Genomic DNA, 16,886 nt, shown 5'->3' on the forward strand with positions numbered 1-16,886 from the left:
TCATTGCCTGTCTTTTGGTTTGTATAATAGTAACTTAGATTTGGATTATTAGACAATGTCGAAATAAAGTGAATCTGCAGAGTGTTGCATTCAACTGACACAGAGAAGAAAGAGTTAAAACTCTTCACATGTTCTCGCGCTCATGACTGCTACTGAACATCTGAACACAAAAAAACAAACACAAGTACATCGACGGATCTTTTTCTGTCTGTTCTCCAAAATATAATCAAATGTATATTTCTGCAAGCATGTTTAAACTGGTTAACTGTGTGTACGGCAGGCAAAAGCATTCGTTTTCAAGTCGAGTTCGTTTGCCACTGCGCAACAATACACACAAACTACCGCAGGATGGCGGGAGTTCATATCGTCCTGTGGAATCATTCATTCACAGACAGCTTACGTTCAACTAATAAAGATCTTCATCGCTGGCAAATATATGATGCATTTGAAGATTTGCTCTCACTTGACTGTAGCCTACTGTAGGTCCACGGCCACTTCATCCAACGCTCTTGATGTCCTTAAATCTTCCTGTTACGACTCCGAGTCGAGTGTGAATTGCAATCGCTTCAGACGATTCAGTGCGTGCAGGAACTGAATAGAATCAGGAACTGAATCATTCAAACTGATTCGCGAACCGATTTAGACAGATCTGCCAACTTGTTTGATGAAGTCTTTGAACAGAATCGACTCAAAAGAGTGATTCATTTGTGAATTGAGCATCGCTCAAGCCCAGAAAAAAAGATACATCGCGCTTGGAATAAACTACGCATTTAACAACACATATTGCATTAAAATAAAGTAACGAGAAGGACGTCGCCCAACGTAACGAAGTAAAAGTACAGTTTTTTCATTAGAAATGTACTCGAGTAAAAGTAATAAGTACCCACATTCAAATCTACTCTTAAAAGTAAATTTTTTCCAAAAAAATACTCAAGTAAATGTAACGAAGTAAATGTACTTCGTTACTACCCACCTCTGGCCAAATATCATCCATAAAACAACATTGAATTTCTCAACTACACATCGTTCTTGTATTTCTCAACTCTAAACATAAATGTGACCCTGGATCACAAAACCAGTCTTAAGTAGCACGGGTATATTTGTGGCAATAGCCAACAAAACATTGTATGGGTAAAAATTATCGATTTTTCTTTTATGCCCAAAATCATCAGGATATTAAGTAAAGATCATGATCCATGAAGATATTTAGTAAATTTTCCACCTTAAATATATAAAAAAATATATTTTTGTGAGTGGATGCAGCACAATCGCCTATAGAAATGGACAACTTTAAAGGCGATTTTCTCAATATTTCGATTTTTCTGCACCCTCAGTTTCCAGATTTTCAAATAGTTGTATCTTGGCCAAATATTGTCATATCCTAACAAAACTAATATCAATGGAAAGATTATGTATTCAGCTTTCAGATGATGTATAAATCTCAATTTTAAAAAAAATACACATAAGACTGATTTTGTGGTCCAGGGTCACAAATATTGTAGCAAGTCTAAAGATTGTTTTATGTTCTATTCAGATTTGATCTAATTTCATATGTTCTGTTCCTGTGTTCTGTTTGTGTGGGACATTAAGGGGTGGGGTGTTCTTCTGAAGAACGAGTCCGCGCAGTGGGAACAGGGGGAAAAGTTCCCAAAGTTTGGAATTTGCAGGTCTTTGAGGCAGGAGCATCGGTCAAACAGGAGCTCACATTAATAAAGAACCTGCAATATAAAAGGAGTGAACTTCATTGACAACTTCAATCTTTTCTGGAGTCAGAGACAACTGTTTCATTAAGATGGCCACCACCCAAACAAACTTGGTTCAAGAGTGCCAAAGGACAATATCTACTTCTCCCTCAAATCTAATCATCCTTCTGCAGTGTGTGCCAATACACTCAATCTGAACGGCACATACTGGACACAGTATGAATGACCACTGGACTTTGCTTCAGCAGCAAAATGGACATGCGGTTGACATATCACACAAGGACAATGATAACACCACTGAGCCACAACAACCTCTGCTCACGGACACAATCTCAGCTGAGCCCTGCCCACAGAGCTCACCACAGACAGACATATTAGAACTGCTCCAAGATTCAGCACCCAAGGACGACTTCCTGGAAAACAGCCAGGACAGCATATTACAGCCTCCGATAACACCAGAACAACAGCCCCTCTCACCAGACACGTTATCCCTCTCTCCAGCATCTCCACTTCTGTGCTTCTCACAGAAAATGGAAGAAATGGTGTATGCTGGAACCAAACTATCCCACTCTTTTGCTGCAAGCCCCCAGATATCAATAAAAAAACGGCAGGCACCACAACCACCAAAGCCTGTGGGCCCAGCTCGCCCTCCCCCTCCTCCTGTGAGAGCTCTTCGGCCTCTGCCACAACGCCAGGGCCCACACCCTTCCCCAACTGCTCGAGGTGAACCAAAAACAACTGATACCAGCTCTCAGTGATATGTGTTGGGTCCCCGCTATGATAACAGTAACTTTCTCAAATGTTTACAGAACAAGTGGGAACCCAGTGTGCCTGTATCTTTCTCTATTGCTGTTCTATTACGAGATAGAAAGTCTAAAGCCTTAAATAACCGTACAGCAAACCCAACTAATCTGGTGCCTATTACACGTCAAACTAAGATTGCTGTAGTGACAAAAAGTGTGTCTAGAGTCAACCCTATCTCACGGCGAATTCGTACTAATTCGCACGATTTAACCAAGTGGCTAAATCGTACGAAACCATACGAGCTGGCTCGTACGAAATCGTACGATTTTGTTCATCGTATTTAATACACCCCTGTGTAACAGCGAATTTGTGCTAAATCGCACGAATATATTAAATCGTACTATATCAAACGATATATCGTTTTTATTTATTATCGATTTTTATCATCGCATTCAAGAATCTGACCCAATTCTCGTTCTCACAACATCGCGTTATTTATCAACAGTTTACGCACGCGGCACGCCACATCTCGGTGAGTAGGCTATACCAGACGGTGTTTCGATATAAAGTTCATTATATGTGCTTTATTAATCCATATCGGCTTCTAAATGTTCTCTGAATTGCTCGTGCGAAATCGTACGATATGTTCATCGCATTAACACATCCCAGTGTATCAGCGAATTCGTGCTAAATCATACAAATTGTTTAAATCGTACTATATCATACGATTTTGTTAATCGCATTCAAGAAGCGTGACCCAATTCTCGTTCGCACAATATCGCGTTATTTATCAGCAGTTTACGCAGGCCGCACGCCACATCTCGGTGAGTATACCAGACGGTGTTTCGATAAAAAGTTCATTATATGTGCTTTATTAATCCATATCGGCTTCTAAATGTTCTCTGAATTGTATTGGAGCTGGCTCGTGCGAAATCGTACGATTTGTTCATTGCATTAACACATCCCAGTGTATCAGCGAATTCGTGCTAAATCATACGAATTGTTTAAATCATACTATATCATACGATTTTGTCCATCGCATTCAAGAAGCGTGACCCAATTCTCGTTCGCACAAACATCGCGTTATTTATCAGCAGCTTAACGTTACGCAATACGCACGCGGCACGCCACATATCTCGGTGAGTATACCAGGCGTTCTCTTTTTGTTCGATATAAAGTTCATTATATGTGCTTTATTAATCCAGATCGGCTTCTGAATGTTCTCTGAATTGTAGGTCATCAATATTACATTCTTTTTGTTCAAAATAAGTTCAACCCACCAAACACATTATCAATTAGCGGGTGACTGCTAGCATCAGCATTAACTTAACGTTACAGATCTTGGTTAATTTTTTATATTCATATTTTTTGGAATTAATGGAAGTAGTAACTACCACTGTACTTCCACTGTGGTATTTGTGTTTGGTACACAAATCCTACCATGTTTTTACCGCAGTTAGCCTACTTCTACTGTGGTATTTTGTAGTAACTTACTTACAGTAACAGCAAACGTTACTTTGCTTTTACCACAGCCTTGTTATAAGTTACATAGTAAAAACAGTTACAACAACACTTACCATGCTTTTAATACATTTGATGTACAATTCAGAAATCTTGAGACTTTCAGATCCTTATTTTTTTGGTCAGTTTTATTTTATTTCCATATTATTTATTTATTTTAATATAGTCTTATGATTGTGGGGGGATCTCGGGATTTGTTGTAAATAGTTATTCACACAAAATGTTTAATAAATAAAGATTCAGAAAATAATATCCTAAAGTTGTAACTCATTTTTTTTTTTTTGTCTTGCAGTTTCTTCACATCTCTTACTCCATATACACACGCTCTACATTTAAACCAACGGCTCTTTTAAGAGCCATCACTTGCTCTCTCTCTCTCGCTCTCTCACTCACTTACTCACTCTCACTCACTCACTCACTCACTCACTCACACACACACACACACACACACACACACACACACACACACACACACACACACACACACACACACACACACACACACACACACATTTTAATTTTTGGTATGTTTTAATTTAATTTACCAAATTAATTTTTGGTATGTTTTAGCTTACCTCAAGGACATCCAAGATGTAGGTGTCTTTTTTTCCGCAGTAGTTTCAATTTTTATATTTTTAGGTCAAACCGTTCTTGTCTGTCAGTCATATAATGCAGGTCTATGGTCACAGTCTCAAAACACATGCACAGAGTCCAAATTAAAACAATTCCCCGTCATCCAAATTAAACAATTCCCCATCGTAAGTACACATTGATGGCCTAAGACACGAAACGAGCGGTTTGTGTGAGAAAACGAACAGTATTTATATCGTTTTTACCACTTATACGCAGCCATGTCGAAGTGCTCTGATCTGACGTGTACGCAGACTGGTGCATAGATATATACACTAGATGTCGCCTTGTCTACGGCAGTTCATTGAACGAATGTCTTTAAGGCGACATCTAGTGTATATATCTATGCACCAGTCTGCGTACACGTCAGATCAGATCACTTCGACATGGCTGCGTATAAGTGGTAAAAACGATATAAATACTGTTCGTTTTCTCACACAAACCGCTCGTTTCATGTCTTAGGCCATCAATGTGTACTTACGATGGGGAATTGTTTAATTTGGACGACGGGGAATTGTTTTAATTTGGACTCTGTGCATGTGTTTTGAGACTGTGACCATAGACCTGCATTATATGACTGACAGACAAGAACGGTTTGACCTAAAAATATAAAAATTGAAACTACTGCGGAAAAAAAGACACCTACATCTTGGATGCCCTTGAGGTAAGCTAAAACATACCAAAAATTAATTTCAAAGTGAACTATCCCTTTAATGATCATTGAAATTGTATCCTAAACAAAAAATAGGAATGCAAATTTTTACTTAACTACAATAGCAAAATTAAGAACAATGCATTGAATTGTAAAATCTTGCCATCTTGCATGGCTTGAATTTCCAGTAAAGCAAAAATTCACTTGTGGGAATTTGAAATGTGTAGAAAAATGCTAACAGGCTGACATATCTTATAGACATTTATACTATAGGTAATTTAATACTGTGTTAAATCATCACATTGTTTTTCTTTCACTTTATTCTCATCTTGATAGTCAGTTGGAAAAGGTGTCTGTGGAACGAGTCAGTGGACTGCAGCACGGGAGTCCGTCCCGAAGAAAGTCAACAAGTTGGATGAGGAGGGCATGGAGGTGTCTGTCTGTCGACATGGTGTGCTTCTGAGGAGTCTAAACATGATGAGGGGAGAAATATTTGCATATCCCATGTATCTACAAAAAGAGATGACTCCAAGGAATGTGCAGTTCATGTGCACTGATGTAATATGCAAGTACTGGCCATACCTGCAGAGAGTGGTTAATGATTGTCCAGAGCTCTCTCCTCTCCTGGACATGAAGCCGTTCCTGTCAGTGATGCATGCAAAGGCCCACTCTTGGAAATGTGAGGTAAACTGTTTTACAGAAAATAAAGATAACAATTTGCGACTTCTATATTTATTTTTCAGTAATTGCTACTTATATTCTAAAACACAATATTGAGATTATTTTAACCCTGTTAAATATTTGATCCATGAACAAGATTAAGTGGGGAGGTCGAAACCAAGATGGAGCAGGCACCACCCTGGGTGAAGAGGTAGAACAAGTTAATAGCTTCTTGTCAAGAACTGCTATATGCAGCAAATACATGACCAAAGGAGGTAAATGTAAGCTGCAAACATACAATACAATACAAAGTTAACAAATATAAGTTAAAGCTACACACGAAATACAGAAGAATTAAACTTTTGCCTGATCCTGTATCCGTGCCCAGAGGTGTTAGCGCAAGTCCAAGACCATTTTTATATTTGCATTCTAAATAAATCGAAAATGAATAAAGTAACAATTGATTTTTTTTTAACACTATTGATTTGTTTTTCTCTGTATTGTTTAGCTAGAACAGACATGATTACCATCCAGGCCATGGCATGGAACAAACGCAAGATTGAGTACCTCGCAAAAGTGCTGTCACGAAGATTAATGAAGGTATATTTCTAAATTGCCCTTTTCTTTTACAGGTGAAGTTATTTTTTAGTTTTTAATTATGTCTGTCGCAGTTTGTAGTGCCAACAATTAGATAAGTGGTATGTGCAAAAAACTTTAGAAAGTCAAAACTCAATTGCTACTTATCATTTTTTTATGCAGTTTTCCATGCCCATGTTTATGAATCATGTATGCATCTGTCAGTAGTTTTTATGTTTTAATAAATGCACTTAATGGTGTTTTGTTATTCATTAGACAAAAGCTAAAATTCAGGAGGAGTCCTTAAACCTTGATGCAATAAAGAGAGAGCTGGCAGTAACAGACGATGAGCTTCAAGGGTGGATCAGTGAAGTCAAGCAGTGGGCTGATACAGGTAGTCATGTTTTAGATTACCTTATCAGTGTACTTAAAAGAAAAACGTATTGTTTTTTATTTTTCACAGACTGTAGTGTCATGTATGATTTAAGCTTCATCCTTATACCTCTGATGTAATCATAGATGTACATTTTTATTTCCATTTCTATCAATAATTTAGCAACAATTGAGGAGAGCGCAGACAGTCAACAGGGGCTGGAGAAGGTGATTGAGACGCTTTATGTGAGCATCAGGCAGAGGAAGCAAAACCTTTACCGTCAAACAGGCAAGAGCACTTTAAACATGAAATCATTTTAAAGCTTTTAACAATTTCAACATTAGGTTACATTGTTTTATAATAGTGAGACCCTGGATAGCACTACATTTAAGATCTTTGGGCAAAAAAAAAGTTATGCCTTTCAAACATTCATTATAAGAAAGCGGTATGCAAAATGCATATTAAATACATACTTTTCTTGTATATATTTAACTTTTATTTTAGAAAAGTCTTAAATAGAACATATTATGGCATGCTTTTGTCTTTTTAGATGGAAACAAGAGAAGACATAAACTCCGCAGAAAAATTTTGGAGGAAAAAGCCAAACTTAGTGCAGCTGTAGAAGAATACAACAATGCAGCACCTGAAAAACTGCAGTCAGCGGATGCAATTCTGGCATCTGAGAGTTATGCATGGCCATGGCTACTGGATGAGCGTGGTATGTCTTGTTGTTACTCATTTAAATTCTGATATATGTATCGACCTGCTTACAGTAGATATTGTTTATGCCTATTGTGCATCAGCATTTGTCTCAGCTACACCTAGTTATCACTTGCTCTGCAGCAGAGTAAGCATTTATAGTCCCCCAAGACCAAATGCAGTAACTTTTCCATCATAACTTGTATCTATAATATCAACTTCTATCAATATACTATAAACTTATTTTGAAAGTAGTCATTAATGAAATGTAATACATTCACTAAAACTCAATTGTAGCTATGCAATTGTCAAAATATATATTGGTTAATTTGTCATTTATATATTTAACAGACTTTGTACAAAGTATATTTATACACTATTCCTTGCATTATTTTTAAAAAACATCTTCACAGATAATCTTATAACCAAAAAGAAGGCCTTTGACCAAGTTATGATCCTGAACCAGCTTACTGAAGAGGAGTGCATTGTCTTGAAGGAGATCAAAAATCACTGGAAAAGCCTCAAAAGAGAATATTCTGTTCTAAATGATCATTCAAGACACATTGATATTGAAATGAAAAAGAACAGTAAGTACTACATAATTTCCTGTTTATCTTGTGTAAGCAATAATAACACCAATACAGTATATCCACAATATCATGCTCTTTAACTGAATCTGTGGTATTTAGCCATAACTGCTGCTCTGTACTGGTAAATAAGTTAATTGATGCTGTAAATTCAGCAGAAAATTACAGCAGAGAAGTACTTCATTAAAATGACATTATTTATTTTGTGGTTTTTGTGTTGCTTGCAGAACAGGGCTGTGGATTTTCTGAAAGTGGAATTCTAGGACTTTACTCTCTACTTCTGAAAAGACTATCCTACCTCAAATGTCACATCTCCTCTGTTCGTCAGCTGTACAGTAGTGTACTTGACAATTGTGAGTTGAAAGAAGACGATTACGCGGATGAGGAGGATATCCAGTATGGTGTGGAGGAGGAGGATGAAGACGAAGAGGATTTTTTCTCACAATCAGTATAAAAAGTAACCACTTTTTGTATAAAACTTCTTGACTTTTGGCAACTAGCGTCAACTTGTCCAGACTTCAAATCGACACACACATCTAGCCAAAAGTTGTATTGTGTATTCCAGCCTTTACTGTAGGTGTAGGTAGTGAAGGGTTACAAATTTTAAATCTATTTCAAATATGCTTCCATACATAACATCACAGTAAATAATATTGTATTTAGAGTTTAAGGTTGAGATAATGATTCTCCTCAGCAAAGATGCAATTCCTGTTTTCTCCTTATTGTCTTTAATGGCTCTTGGGGTCCCAGTTTCACTCAGAGCCACAGCCCAGGCGTTGAATCGTTGATCTGATTGGATTAGCACATATGCGTTGGAATGGTTATGCTGATTGGATTGAGACTGGTAACACGCTGGAGTCGGGCGGGTTCCTTAACCTGTATACTTAATATGCTGGATGCTTTGTTCAACCTCAATGTAAATCCCTCCCCCTAAATGTCTATAAGTTTGCAAGGCACCTGTGTTGAAGTCAGACTTTGGAAGAACTGCAGCCACGTCAACGCGAAGTCCTCAAAGAATAACTTCTTGAACGTAATCCCAACGTCTCCTGGTCTCTGCTTTGAAGAAGAAAAAGTTTCCTACAGTAGCAAAAACTTGTGAAAAGTTATCAAAGATCAAAAACTTTGCTGAATTTGTGTTTTTTTCTTTTCTCTTATCATCTTTTACCAGAATGTGGCTAACACACACTGAACATCAAGAATATACTGTCATTTCCATTAAATCTGTCTTTGTTACGTGATGAAACACTGACAAGGTGTGCAAATATGTATTTGTTCAGTTAAGTTCTTATGTTTGTATATTCAAATTCATAATTTACATTGTAAAACATTACTAGGATTACACTCACTATTATTTTACTGAATTAAAAAGCTTTTTGATGTAAAAATTCATGACCCTCTGAACAATGTTTTACCAACTTGTCATTGTATATTCATATTATCTGCCACAAATAAAAACTTATTTGTCAACTTATCAACTTTTTACTTTTTTATGTTTAAAGTTTAGTGTGTGTGTGTGTGTGTGTGAAGGGGGAGGGGGGATTCTAGTATTATCTCAACTCCTGATTAGCCCCATAGTACCAGTTATCTAGGTAGCCTTGTGTTGTCAGGTCAGATTTTAGGATTAAATCCTCATCTCGTTTAACACATACCAGCAAATCTAGGATTATTCCTGCACCATTGTGAAACAGTAAATATCATTGTAAGTTAGGACTATAGATCAAATTCATGCTTACCTTCTAGCAGAATCTTGTCCTGGATATTTCGTTGAGTAGTGGTAATATAAGTTAAACTAAAATGCTCTTTATATTAATTATAGAACTGTCTTTGTAAGATGAAGTAAAAAATAAACAGTACTTGTCTTTATAAAAATAAATTGTATTTATACAAAACATAAAATACTGTTTACACAATGCAAAAATATTTGTAGCAAAATATTAAAAGGTTACAGGTTAAAATACTTCAGCTAATCCCATTTCAACGGGGCAGTCCTGTCCTGTATGAATGGAAAATTACAAAGGCTATTTACCTTGTATGCAGTTCAGGCAATATGTAAAATATGTTTTATCTCTAACATATTTTGTTGATCCTGGATTAACATTCCTGCCCCAAAATATAGTCCTAACCCTATTCCTACCCATAAGCCTAACCCTACCCAAACTTTTCCCTAAAATCTGAGGGAAATGACAGGCGAATAACACTGATGTTGAAGCACCTCACCCTGGTTTTAAGCCTAAACTTGACATAAACTGTAAACTTGTTCCTCAAATCTGATTGGTTGATTGGAAAGTTGTTCCAGGATCAACAAAGATGTTGATCCAGGAACATGTGGTACTTGGTGAAATCACGTTCACGGAACAGTGACCAAGCCCTTGGGTAAGGTAGTTTAGAATTTGTTGGGATTCAATTAAATAAACTATATCCTTTATAAAGAAATTATTTTCATATATATGTTAATTGGACAAACCTCTGTAAGATATATGAGAAGTATGCTGAAATTTAGTATTTTACTGTACACACTTTTAAAAAAAACATTTATACCACCTTTCCATACATGTCTGGCAACTGTGTCCAACATTATTTATCAAGTATAGTAGGCTATTAGTAGTTGTTCTCCCAAGTTTCTTTTAAATACACTTAGAATCTGATTTACAGCCAGTTAAGAAGTGCATTTCTTTGCCTGACAGACACCTGCTAGCTTAAATGAGCATATAGAGTGACATTTCTAACCTAATTTTGAAAAAATGTATAGGCTACAGATAGATTATCTCTTTATATGTCTTTCTTTGTTTTATTTAACATGGTAATGGGTGAACCTGCAATAACTTGTCATTATCCAATTCATATTTAACAGAAATAAAGCCTTTATTTTTATAGTGCTTTATACAATACAGATTGTTTCAAAGCAGTCACTCTCGCAGTAATAAACTAACAATACTGCAAAAAAAAACAAAAAACAGAATGATTCAGTTCAAATATGAGACAAATTTAAAATCTCCTGTAAATCAGCTCTAACTATAAAAGTTTCATTATTCAGCTAAATTCATTTCAATAACTGATGTGTCAAATTCAGCAATGAACTGATTTCAAAGACCTAGTTTATAAAATATCAACTCTCCATCTCCATCTTTTGCTGGACATCAGTAATATGCATGCTCTAGATTGTATAGGATGTGTGTTGATTTTTCAGGATGTGTGTTGATTATTCAAGTTGTGACAAAAGTGTAATTTTAAGCACCTTCCATTCATGAAACTGAAACTTAGCATATTTGCTATAAAATATTGGTGCATTATTGTCCCAATTGTCATTATGACTATAAAAAAATGTCTCAAGTAAAAAAATTAAAAATTATATATATATATATTTAGATTTTTTTTTTTTTTTTAAGAAATCAATCAAGAAATGTATGTATGGTTTTATACTTCAATTCACAATATTCACCACACTACACTCCACAAACAGAACTTTATTGTAGGATACACTTTATGATACACAAGTTGTTTAAATAATGCAAACTAAATGTATAGAAGCACAATTAGTACACATACTTTGTTTATTTCTTTATATGTATAGTCATACTTATGTATGAATTTAAACAGACAGTATTGCCCTACAGTAACTACTGCATAGCTTCCTCGGAGACCCAGGTACTCCTCCACTTCTTGCCACTATGGAGAAAAAAAAAAAACAGACAGAAGTGATATTATCAAATAACCCTTTGACAAAAGGTGTGTCCACACAGTCTGTGTATGCTTCACCCTTATATTTTCCTATTTGGGAAGTAACAATGAGAAATTGTTTTTTACAATGGGAAAATTACAATTTGGCTTAATTTCTCAGTTTTTCTTTTTTTTATACATATTGGTTTAAGACTTATTTCATTCTGACATGTAGGAGACATAAATACTCTTATCTTATTGGTCAAACTGCCCCATATTCTCTACAGCATGAATTATCTCGGGCAAATGGGAGACGAGACGGTACGGTACTGCCAAGTCAAGTCATCTTTATTTGTGTAGCACTTTATACAATACAGATTGTTTCAAAGCATCTTCACAGTGAATAACATCAAAAAAGCAGAATCAATTATGAAAACTCAATTACGAAGTTCAGGACAAGTCAGTGCCAATGTGTTTACACTTGACAATATTGTTGTGAACCACCACTTGCTGTTAACTACACTTTTTTAGAAAAAGGAATATGTTGTCGGGCACATAGTGCTGCTGTGACTTGCCAAGCATTGCCTTCAAGTATGATACACGAAACATCGCAAGCAAGAGGCTACAGTAGTATGTAGTAGGCTAGTTTTATATTTAATAACATGTTATGATTTGAGTAGTTCAATGTTAAATGTGTTTCCACTGACTTTTATCCAGTGTCAAGGAACTATTTTCATTGCATTTATCAATGTTATTAACTATAAAATAATAAAAAACAATATACAAAACTCTGTCAGCATAGCGACATATATCTGGTGTGCATTTTTCGTCAGATGGCATATGTATTTAACAGTGAGTGGTGGTCCACTACAATATTTTATTAAATTGTAAGCATACTAGCAGGGCCATAACTACTCTTGGTGAAAATAAAGCTGTTTGACCAATCAGATGAAAGAAGCATTTTAGTACCTCCCATATGTGAAAAAGAAAAAACTGAGTTTTCTGAATAATTGTTTTCCATTTGTAAAACTAAACAAAAAAAAAGAAAATGACACTTTAAAAACTTGTTCACATCAATACTGTTATTTCAATACTCAATCAGTATTTTTTTAACTACTAAAATACATTTAAGAACCATAAAAAAAATCAGTGTTAAGGGGGGAATACTTCTCATTATTTACAAAAGATTTTTTTTTTGTTTTAAAGAGAGAAAGTGATAAACATTTAGATCAAAATTACCCTAAGGATCATGGAAGGGTAGTTTCTTAGATGAATAATAAAGTTTTTAATTATTAAAGGAATAGTTCACCTCAAAATGAAAATTGTGTCATCATTTAATCACCATCAAGTTGTTTCATACCTGTATTCTTTCTTCTGCTGAACATGAAAGATATTTTGAAGAATGTTCTTCAAAATATCTTTCTTTGTGTTCAGCAGAAGAAAGAAATTCATACTGGTTTGAAACAACTTAAAGGTATAGCGGAGGATGTTTTACTTCCTGGTGGGTAGTCTAAACTATTGGTCCTCCTAATTGTCAATCATTCTGGTGAATCAATCAAACTTTTCAAAAAGTGGAGAGGGCGGGTCTTATCTAAAATTTGGAAAGATCCTCCGCTATACCTTTAAGGGTGAGTAAATGATGACAAAATTTTAATTTTGAGGAGAACTATTCCTTTAAATTAAGCTACTAAAAATATGTGTATACTAACCAGGATGCGCAAGGCTGCCATCGGAAAAGAAATTCTTTTCTTCCCTTTAAAGAACAGAGAGACAACAATTTATCAATATCTGTTATATAATCAAATTGAAGCCCTTTTCAGGCTATACAGCATAAGGTATAAAAGGAACTGATTTATGATACTTATATTTGTCTACCTAACAATAATACAAAAATACAGATAATCTCCTGGATTGGGATTTTCCTAATTACAATAATTTACTGAAACTGCTTCATTAGGAAAAGACACATGTAATATTGTAATTATTTTGAGGGTTCTAAAGAGGAATAATCTGTAGTAATGAAGTGGCCTTTTTCTTTTTTGATTCTGACCAACCTCCCTAACTCTCTCCCTCACAACCTCTCCATGGTACACATCCTGGCTGTTGTGTGAGCATTCTGCAATGCAACGGGTCTTGACCATACGTCAACATACGACGAAAAGGGTACCCCTATAACGTCCATATGAGACGAAGACATAAGCGCACCAGCAGCGCCTCCTAGCGGTACCCTAACGCATACCTAAACCTACCCATAACCCGAATCGTCACACATGGACGTTAAAGGGGTACCCTTTTCGTCGTATGTTGCCGTATGGTCAAGACCCGTCAGTATGTGACGTTTTGGGGTGGGACTGTGTTACAGCAATACACATCTGTAATTGCAACTGAATTTAAAATAAGAAGAAGAATAATAAACTAACAAATAACATTGAAAAAACTTTAAACAAAAAAATGGGCTGAGTGTAGTTTAATAATTAGCAGCATTATAAAATTGGAAAAATAATTACCATTATTTGTTTGTCTACGCTTCCTTTGCTTTGGCATGTAGAACACATTGGCAGCAGTGGCGGAGTCATTGGCAGCAGAGGCGGAGTCATTGGCAGCAGAGGCGGAGTCATTGGCAGCAGTGGCGGAGTCATTGGCAGCAGAGGCGGAGTCATTGGCAGCAGAGGCGGAGTCATTGGCAGCAGAGGCAGAATCATTGGCAGCTGAAGCAGAGTCATTGGCAGCAGAGGTGGAGTCATTGGCATCAGAGGCAGAATCATTGGCAGCTGAAGCAGAGTCATTGGCAGCAGTGGCAGAATTGTTGGCTGTAGAGATTTAGGGAAAAACCATTCTTAGAAAAATACTGTTTAATTTATTAATGTTAAATTTATTACAATTATAAATATTACAAAAATGTTTACAGTCCAGGCTGGTGGCGGCAGAGGAGTCGTCATTGGCCACAGAGACGGTCTCCAAAAACGAAGAGGTGGAGCCATTGACTGTAGAGGTTTAGGAAAAAAAACATTCTTAAGAAAAAAACGGTTAATTTTTTATAATTCAAAATATTATATATTAATTTATTACAATTACACATCAAAAAATGTTTTACAGTCCGGGCTGGTGGCTGCAGAGGTGTCATCGGCCGTAGAAGTAGAGTTGTTTGACATAGAGGCGGGGTCCACGATCACAGAGGAGTCGTCGTTGGAAGCTGAGGTGGAGGCCACAGAGATGGTCTCCAAAAACGAAGAGGTGGAGCCATTGACTGTAGAGGTTTAGAATAAAAACATTAAGAAAAAAAAACGGTTCATTTTTCATAATTAAATATATTATATTTTGATTTATTACAATTACACATCACAAAATGTTTTACAGTCTGGGCTGGTGGCTGCAGAGGAGTCATCGGCCGTAGAAGTAGAGTTGTTTGCCATAGAGGCAGGGTCCACGATCACAGAGGAGTTGTCGTTGGCGGTAGAGGCTGAGTTGTTCCAGGGAGAAAATACATTCATCTTAGAAAATTATAAAAGCGTTATTCATTATAAGATTGTTATCCTAGTGGTGATTTAATAGTTTCAAGCAACTTCAGCATGGTGTCGGCTTAACTGAATACACAATGTTTACTAACCACAAAACATGCAATATACTATAGCTGAATATTCCTGCCATATGCCATACATTACTTTGACACAATCACCCATGGCTGATAAAATAATATTTCCTAATTGCAACATAATTTGAAATATGTATTGTGAAAAGTGCTATACAAATAAACCTGAATTAATGTATATTGAGAATTTCTTTCTTTTTTTACAGTAAGTTATATTGTTTAATAATAATAAAAATAAAACATCTGGACTGACAGTAATTATGCCACTGCATGCACTCTGCAAAAATATATTGAGTGTGACATCATATAACAACAAACTTCTGGACAAGTCAGAGTAAATGAGTAGTTATGGAACCTTTTCCCATTTATGGGGTTCTCAGAAACGCAAATCGCCATAGTTGGGTAAATTGCAATATTGGTGAATGGAAACTACAACAAATATATTTTATTATATAATTATATATATATCATGAAAGCATTTCTGACTTTGCTAATTTGCCATCTCTCCCTCAGCCGTTGTATTATAAATACTCACACAGCAGTGTTAACTTTTTTAACTTTTTTTATTCCAAAGTAATATTACAAATATTACAGCTTATATACACCGATCAGGCATAACATTATGATCACTGACAGCTTAAGTGAATAACACTGATTATCTCTTCATCATGGCACCTGTTAGTGGGTGGGATATAGCAAGTGAATATTTTGTCCTCAACATTGATCTGTTAGAAGCAGGAAAAATGGCCATGCGTTAGGATTTAAGCGAGTTTGACAAGGGCCAAATTGTGTTGGCTAGACGCCTGAGTCAGAGCTTCTCCAAAACTGCAGCTCTTGTTGGGTGTTCTGGGTCTGCAGTGGTCAGTATCTATCAGTGGTCAAAGGAAGGAACGGAGGTGAATCAGTGACAGGGTCATGGGCGGCCAAGGCTCATTGATGCACGTGGGGAATGAAAGCTGGCCCGTATGGTTCGATCCAACAGACGCGCTACTGTAGCTCAAATTGCTCAAGAAGTTAATGCTGGTTCTGATAGAAAGGTGTCAGAATATGGTGCATTGCAGTTTGTTGTGTATGGGGCTGCATAGCCGCAGACCAGTCAGGGTGCCCATGGTGACCCCTGTCCTCCCCAAAAAGTGCAAACAGTGGGCACGTGAGCATCTTGCCTTGCTTGCCTTCTTCCCATAGTGCATCCTGGTGCCATGTGTTTCCACGCACCCAGCCATCCACGTGATGTAAAAGAAAACGTGATTCATCAGACCAGACCACCTTCTTCCATTGCTCCGTGGACCAGTTCTGAGGCTCACGTGCCCACTGTTGGTGCTTTCGGCGGTGGACAGGGGTCACCATGGGCACCCTGACTGGTCTGCGTCTGGTATCCTGACTGGCTATGCAGCCCCATACGCAACAAACTGCGATGCACTGTGCATTCTGACACCTTTCTATCAGAACCAGCATTAACTTCTTTTGTAATTTGAGCTAAAGGCAGTGTGATGCT

At 36.6% G+C, this 16,886-nt stretch overlaps 2 protein-coding genes across 2 annotated transcripts in view; one reads left to right on the plus strand and one right to left on the minus strand.

The window, feature by feature from the left end:
* LOC309474864 (immunoglobulin superfamily member 1) overlaps positions 1-16,886 on the minus strand; it is a 278,361-nt gene that overhangs the window by 75,711 nt on the left and 185,764 nt on the right. The gene's annotated exons all lie outside the window — the stretch shown is intronic.
* LOC309475356 (uncharacterized protein) lies at positions 6,505-9,506 on the plus strand (the record flags this gene model as incomplete). Its single annotated transcript, XM_082138123.1, has 6 exons — positions 6,505-6,510; positions 6,763-6,880; positions 7,043-7,147; positions 7,410-7,577; positions 7,972-8,145; positions 8,373-9,506. The coding sequence occupies 6 exons, from the start codon at positions 6,505-6,507 to the stop codon at positions 8,597-8,599; spliced, it is 798 nt and encodes a 265-aa protein (XP_081994249.1). The 3' UTR covers positions 8,600-9,506.

This window comes from Leuciscus leuciscus (genome assembly GCF_965113295.1).
Source record: "Leuciscus leuciscus genome assembly, chromosome: 1".
NCBI classification, from domain to species: Eukaryota; Metazoa; Chordata; class Actinopteri; order Cypriniformes; family Leuciscidae; genus Leuciscus; species Leuciscus leuciscus.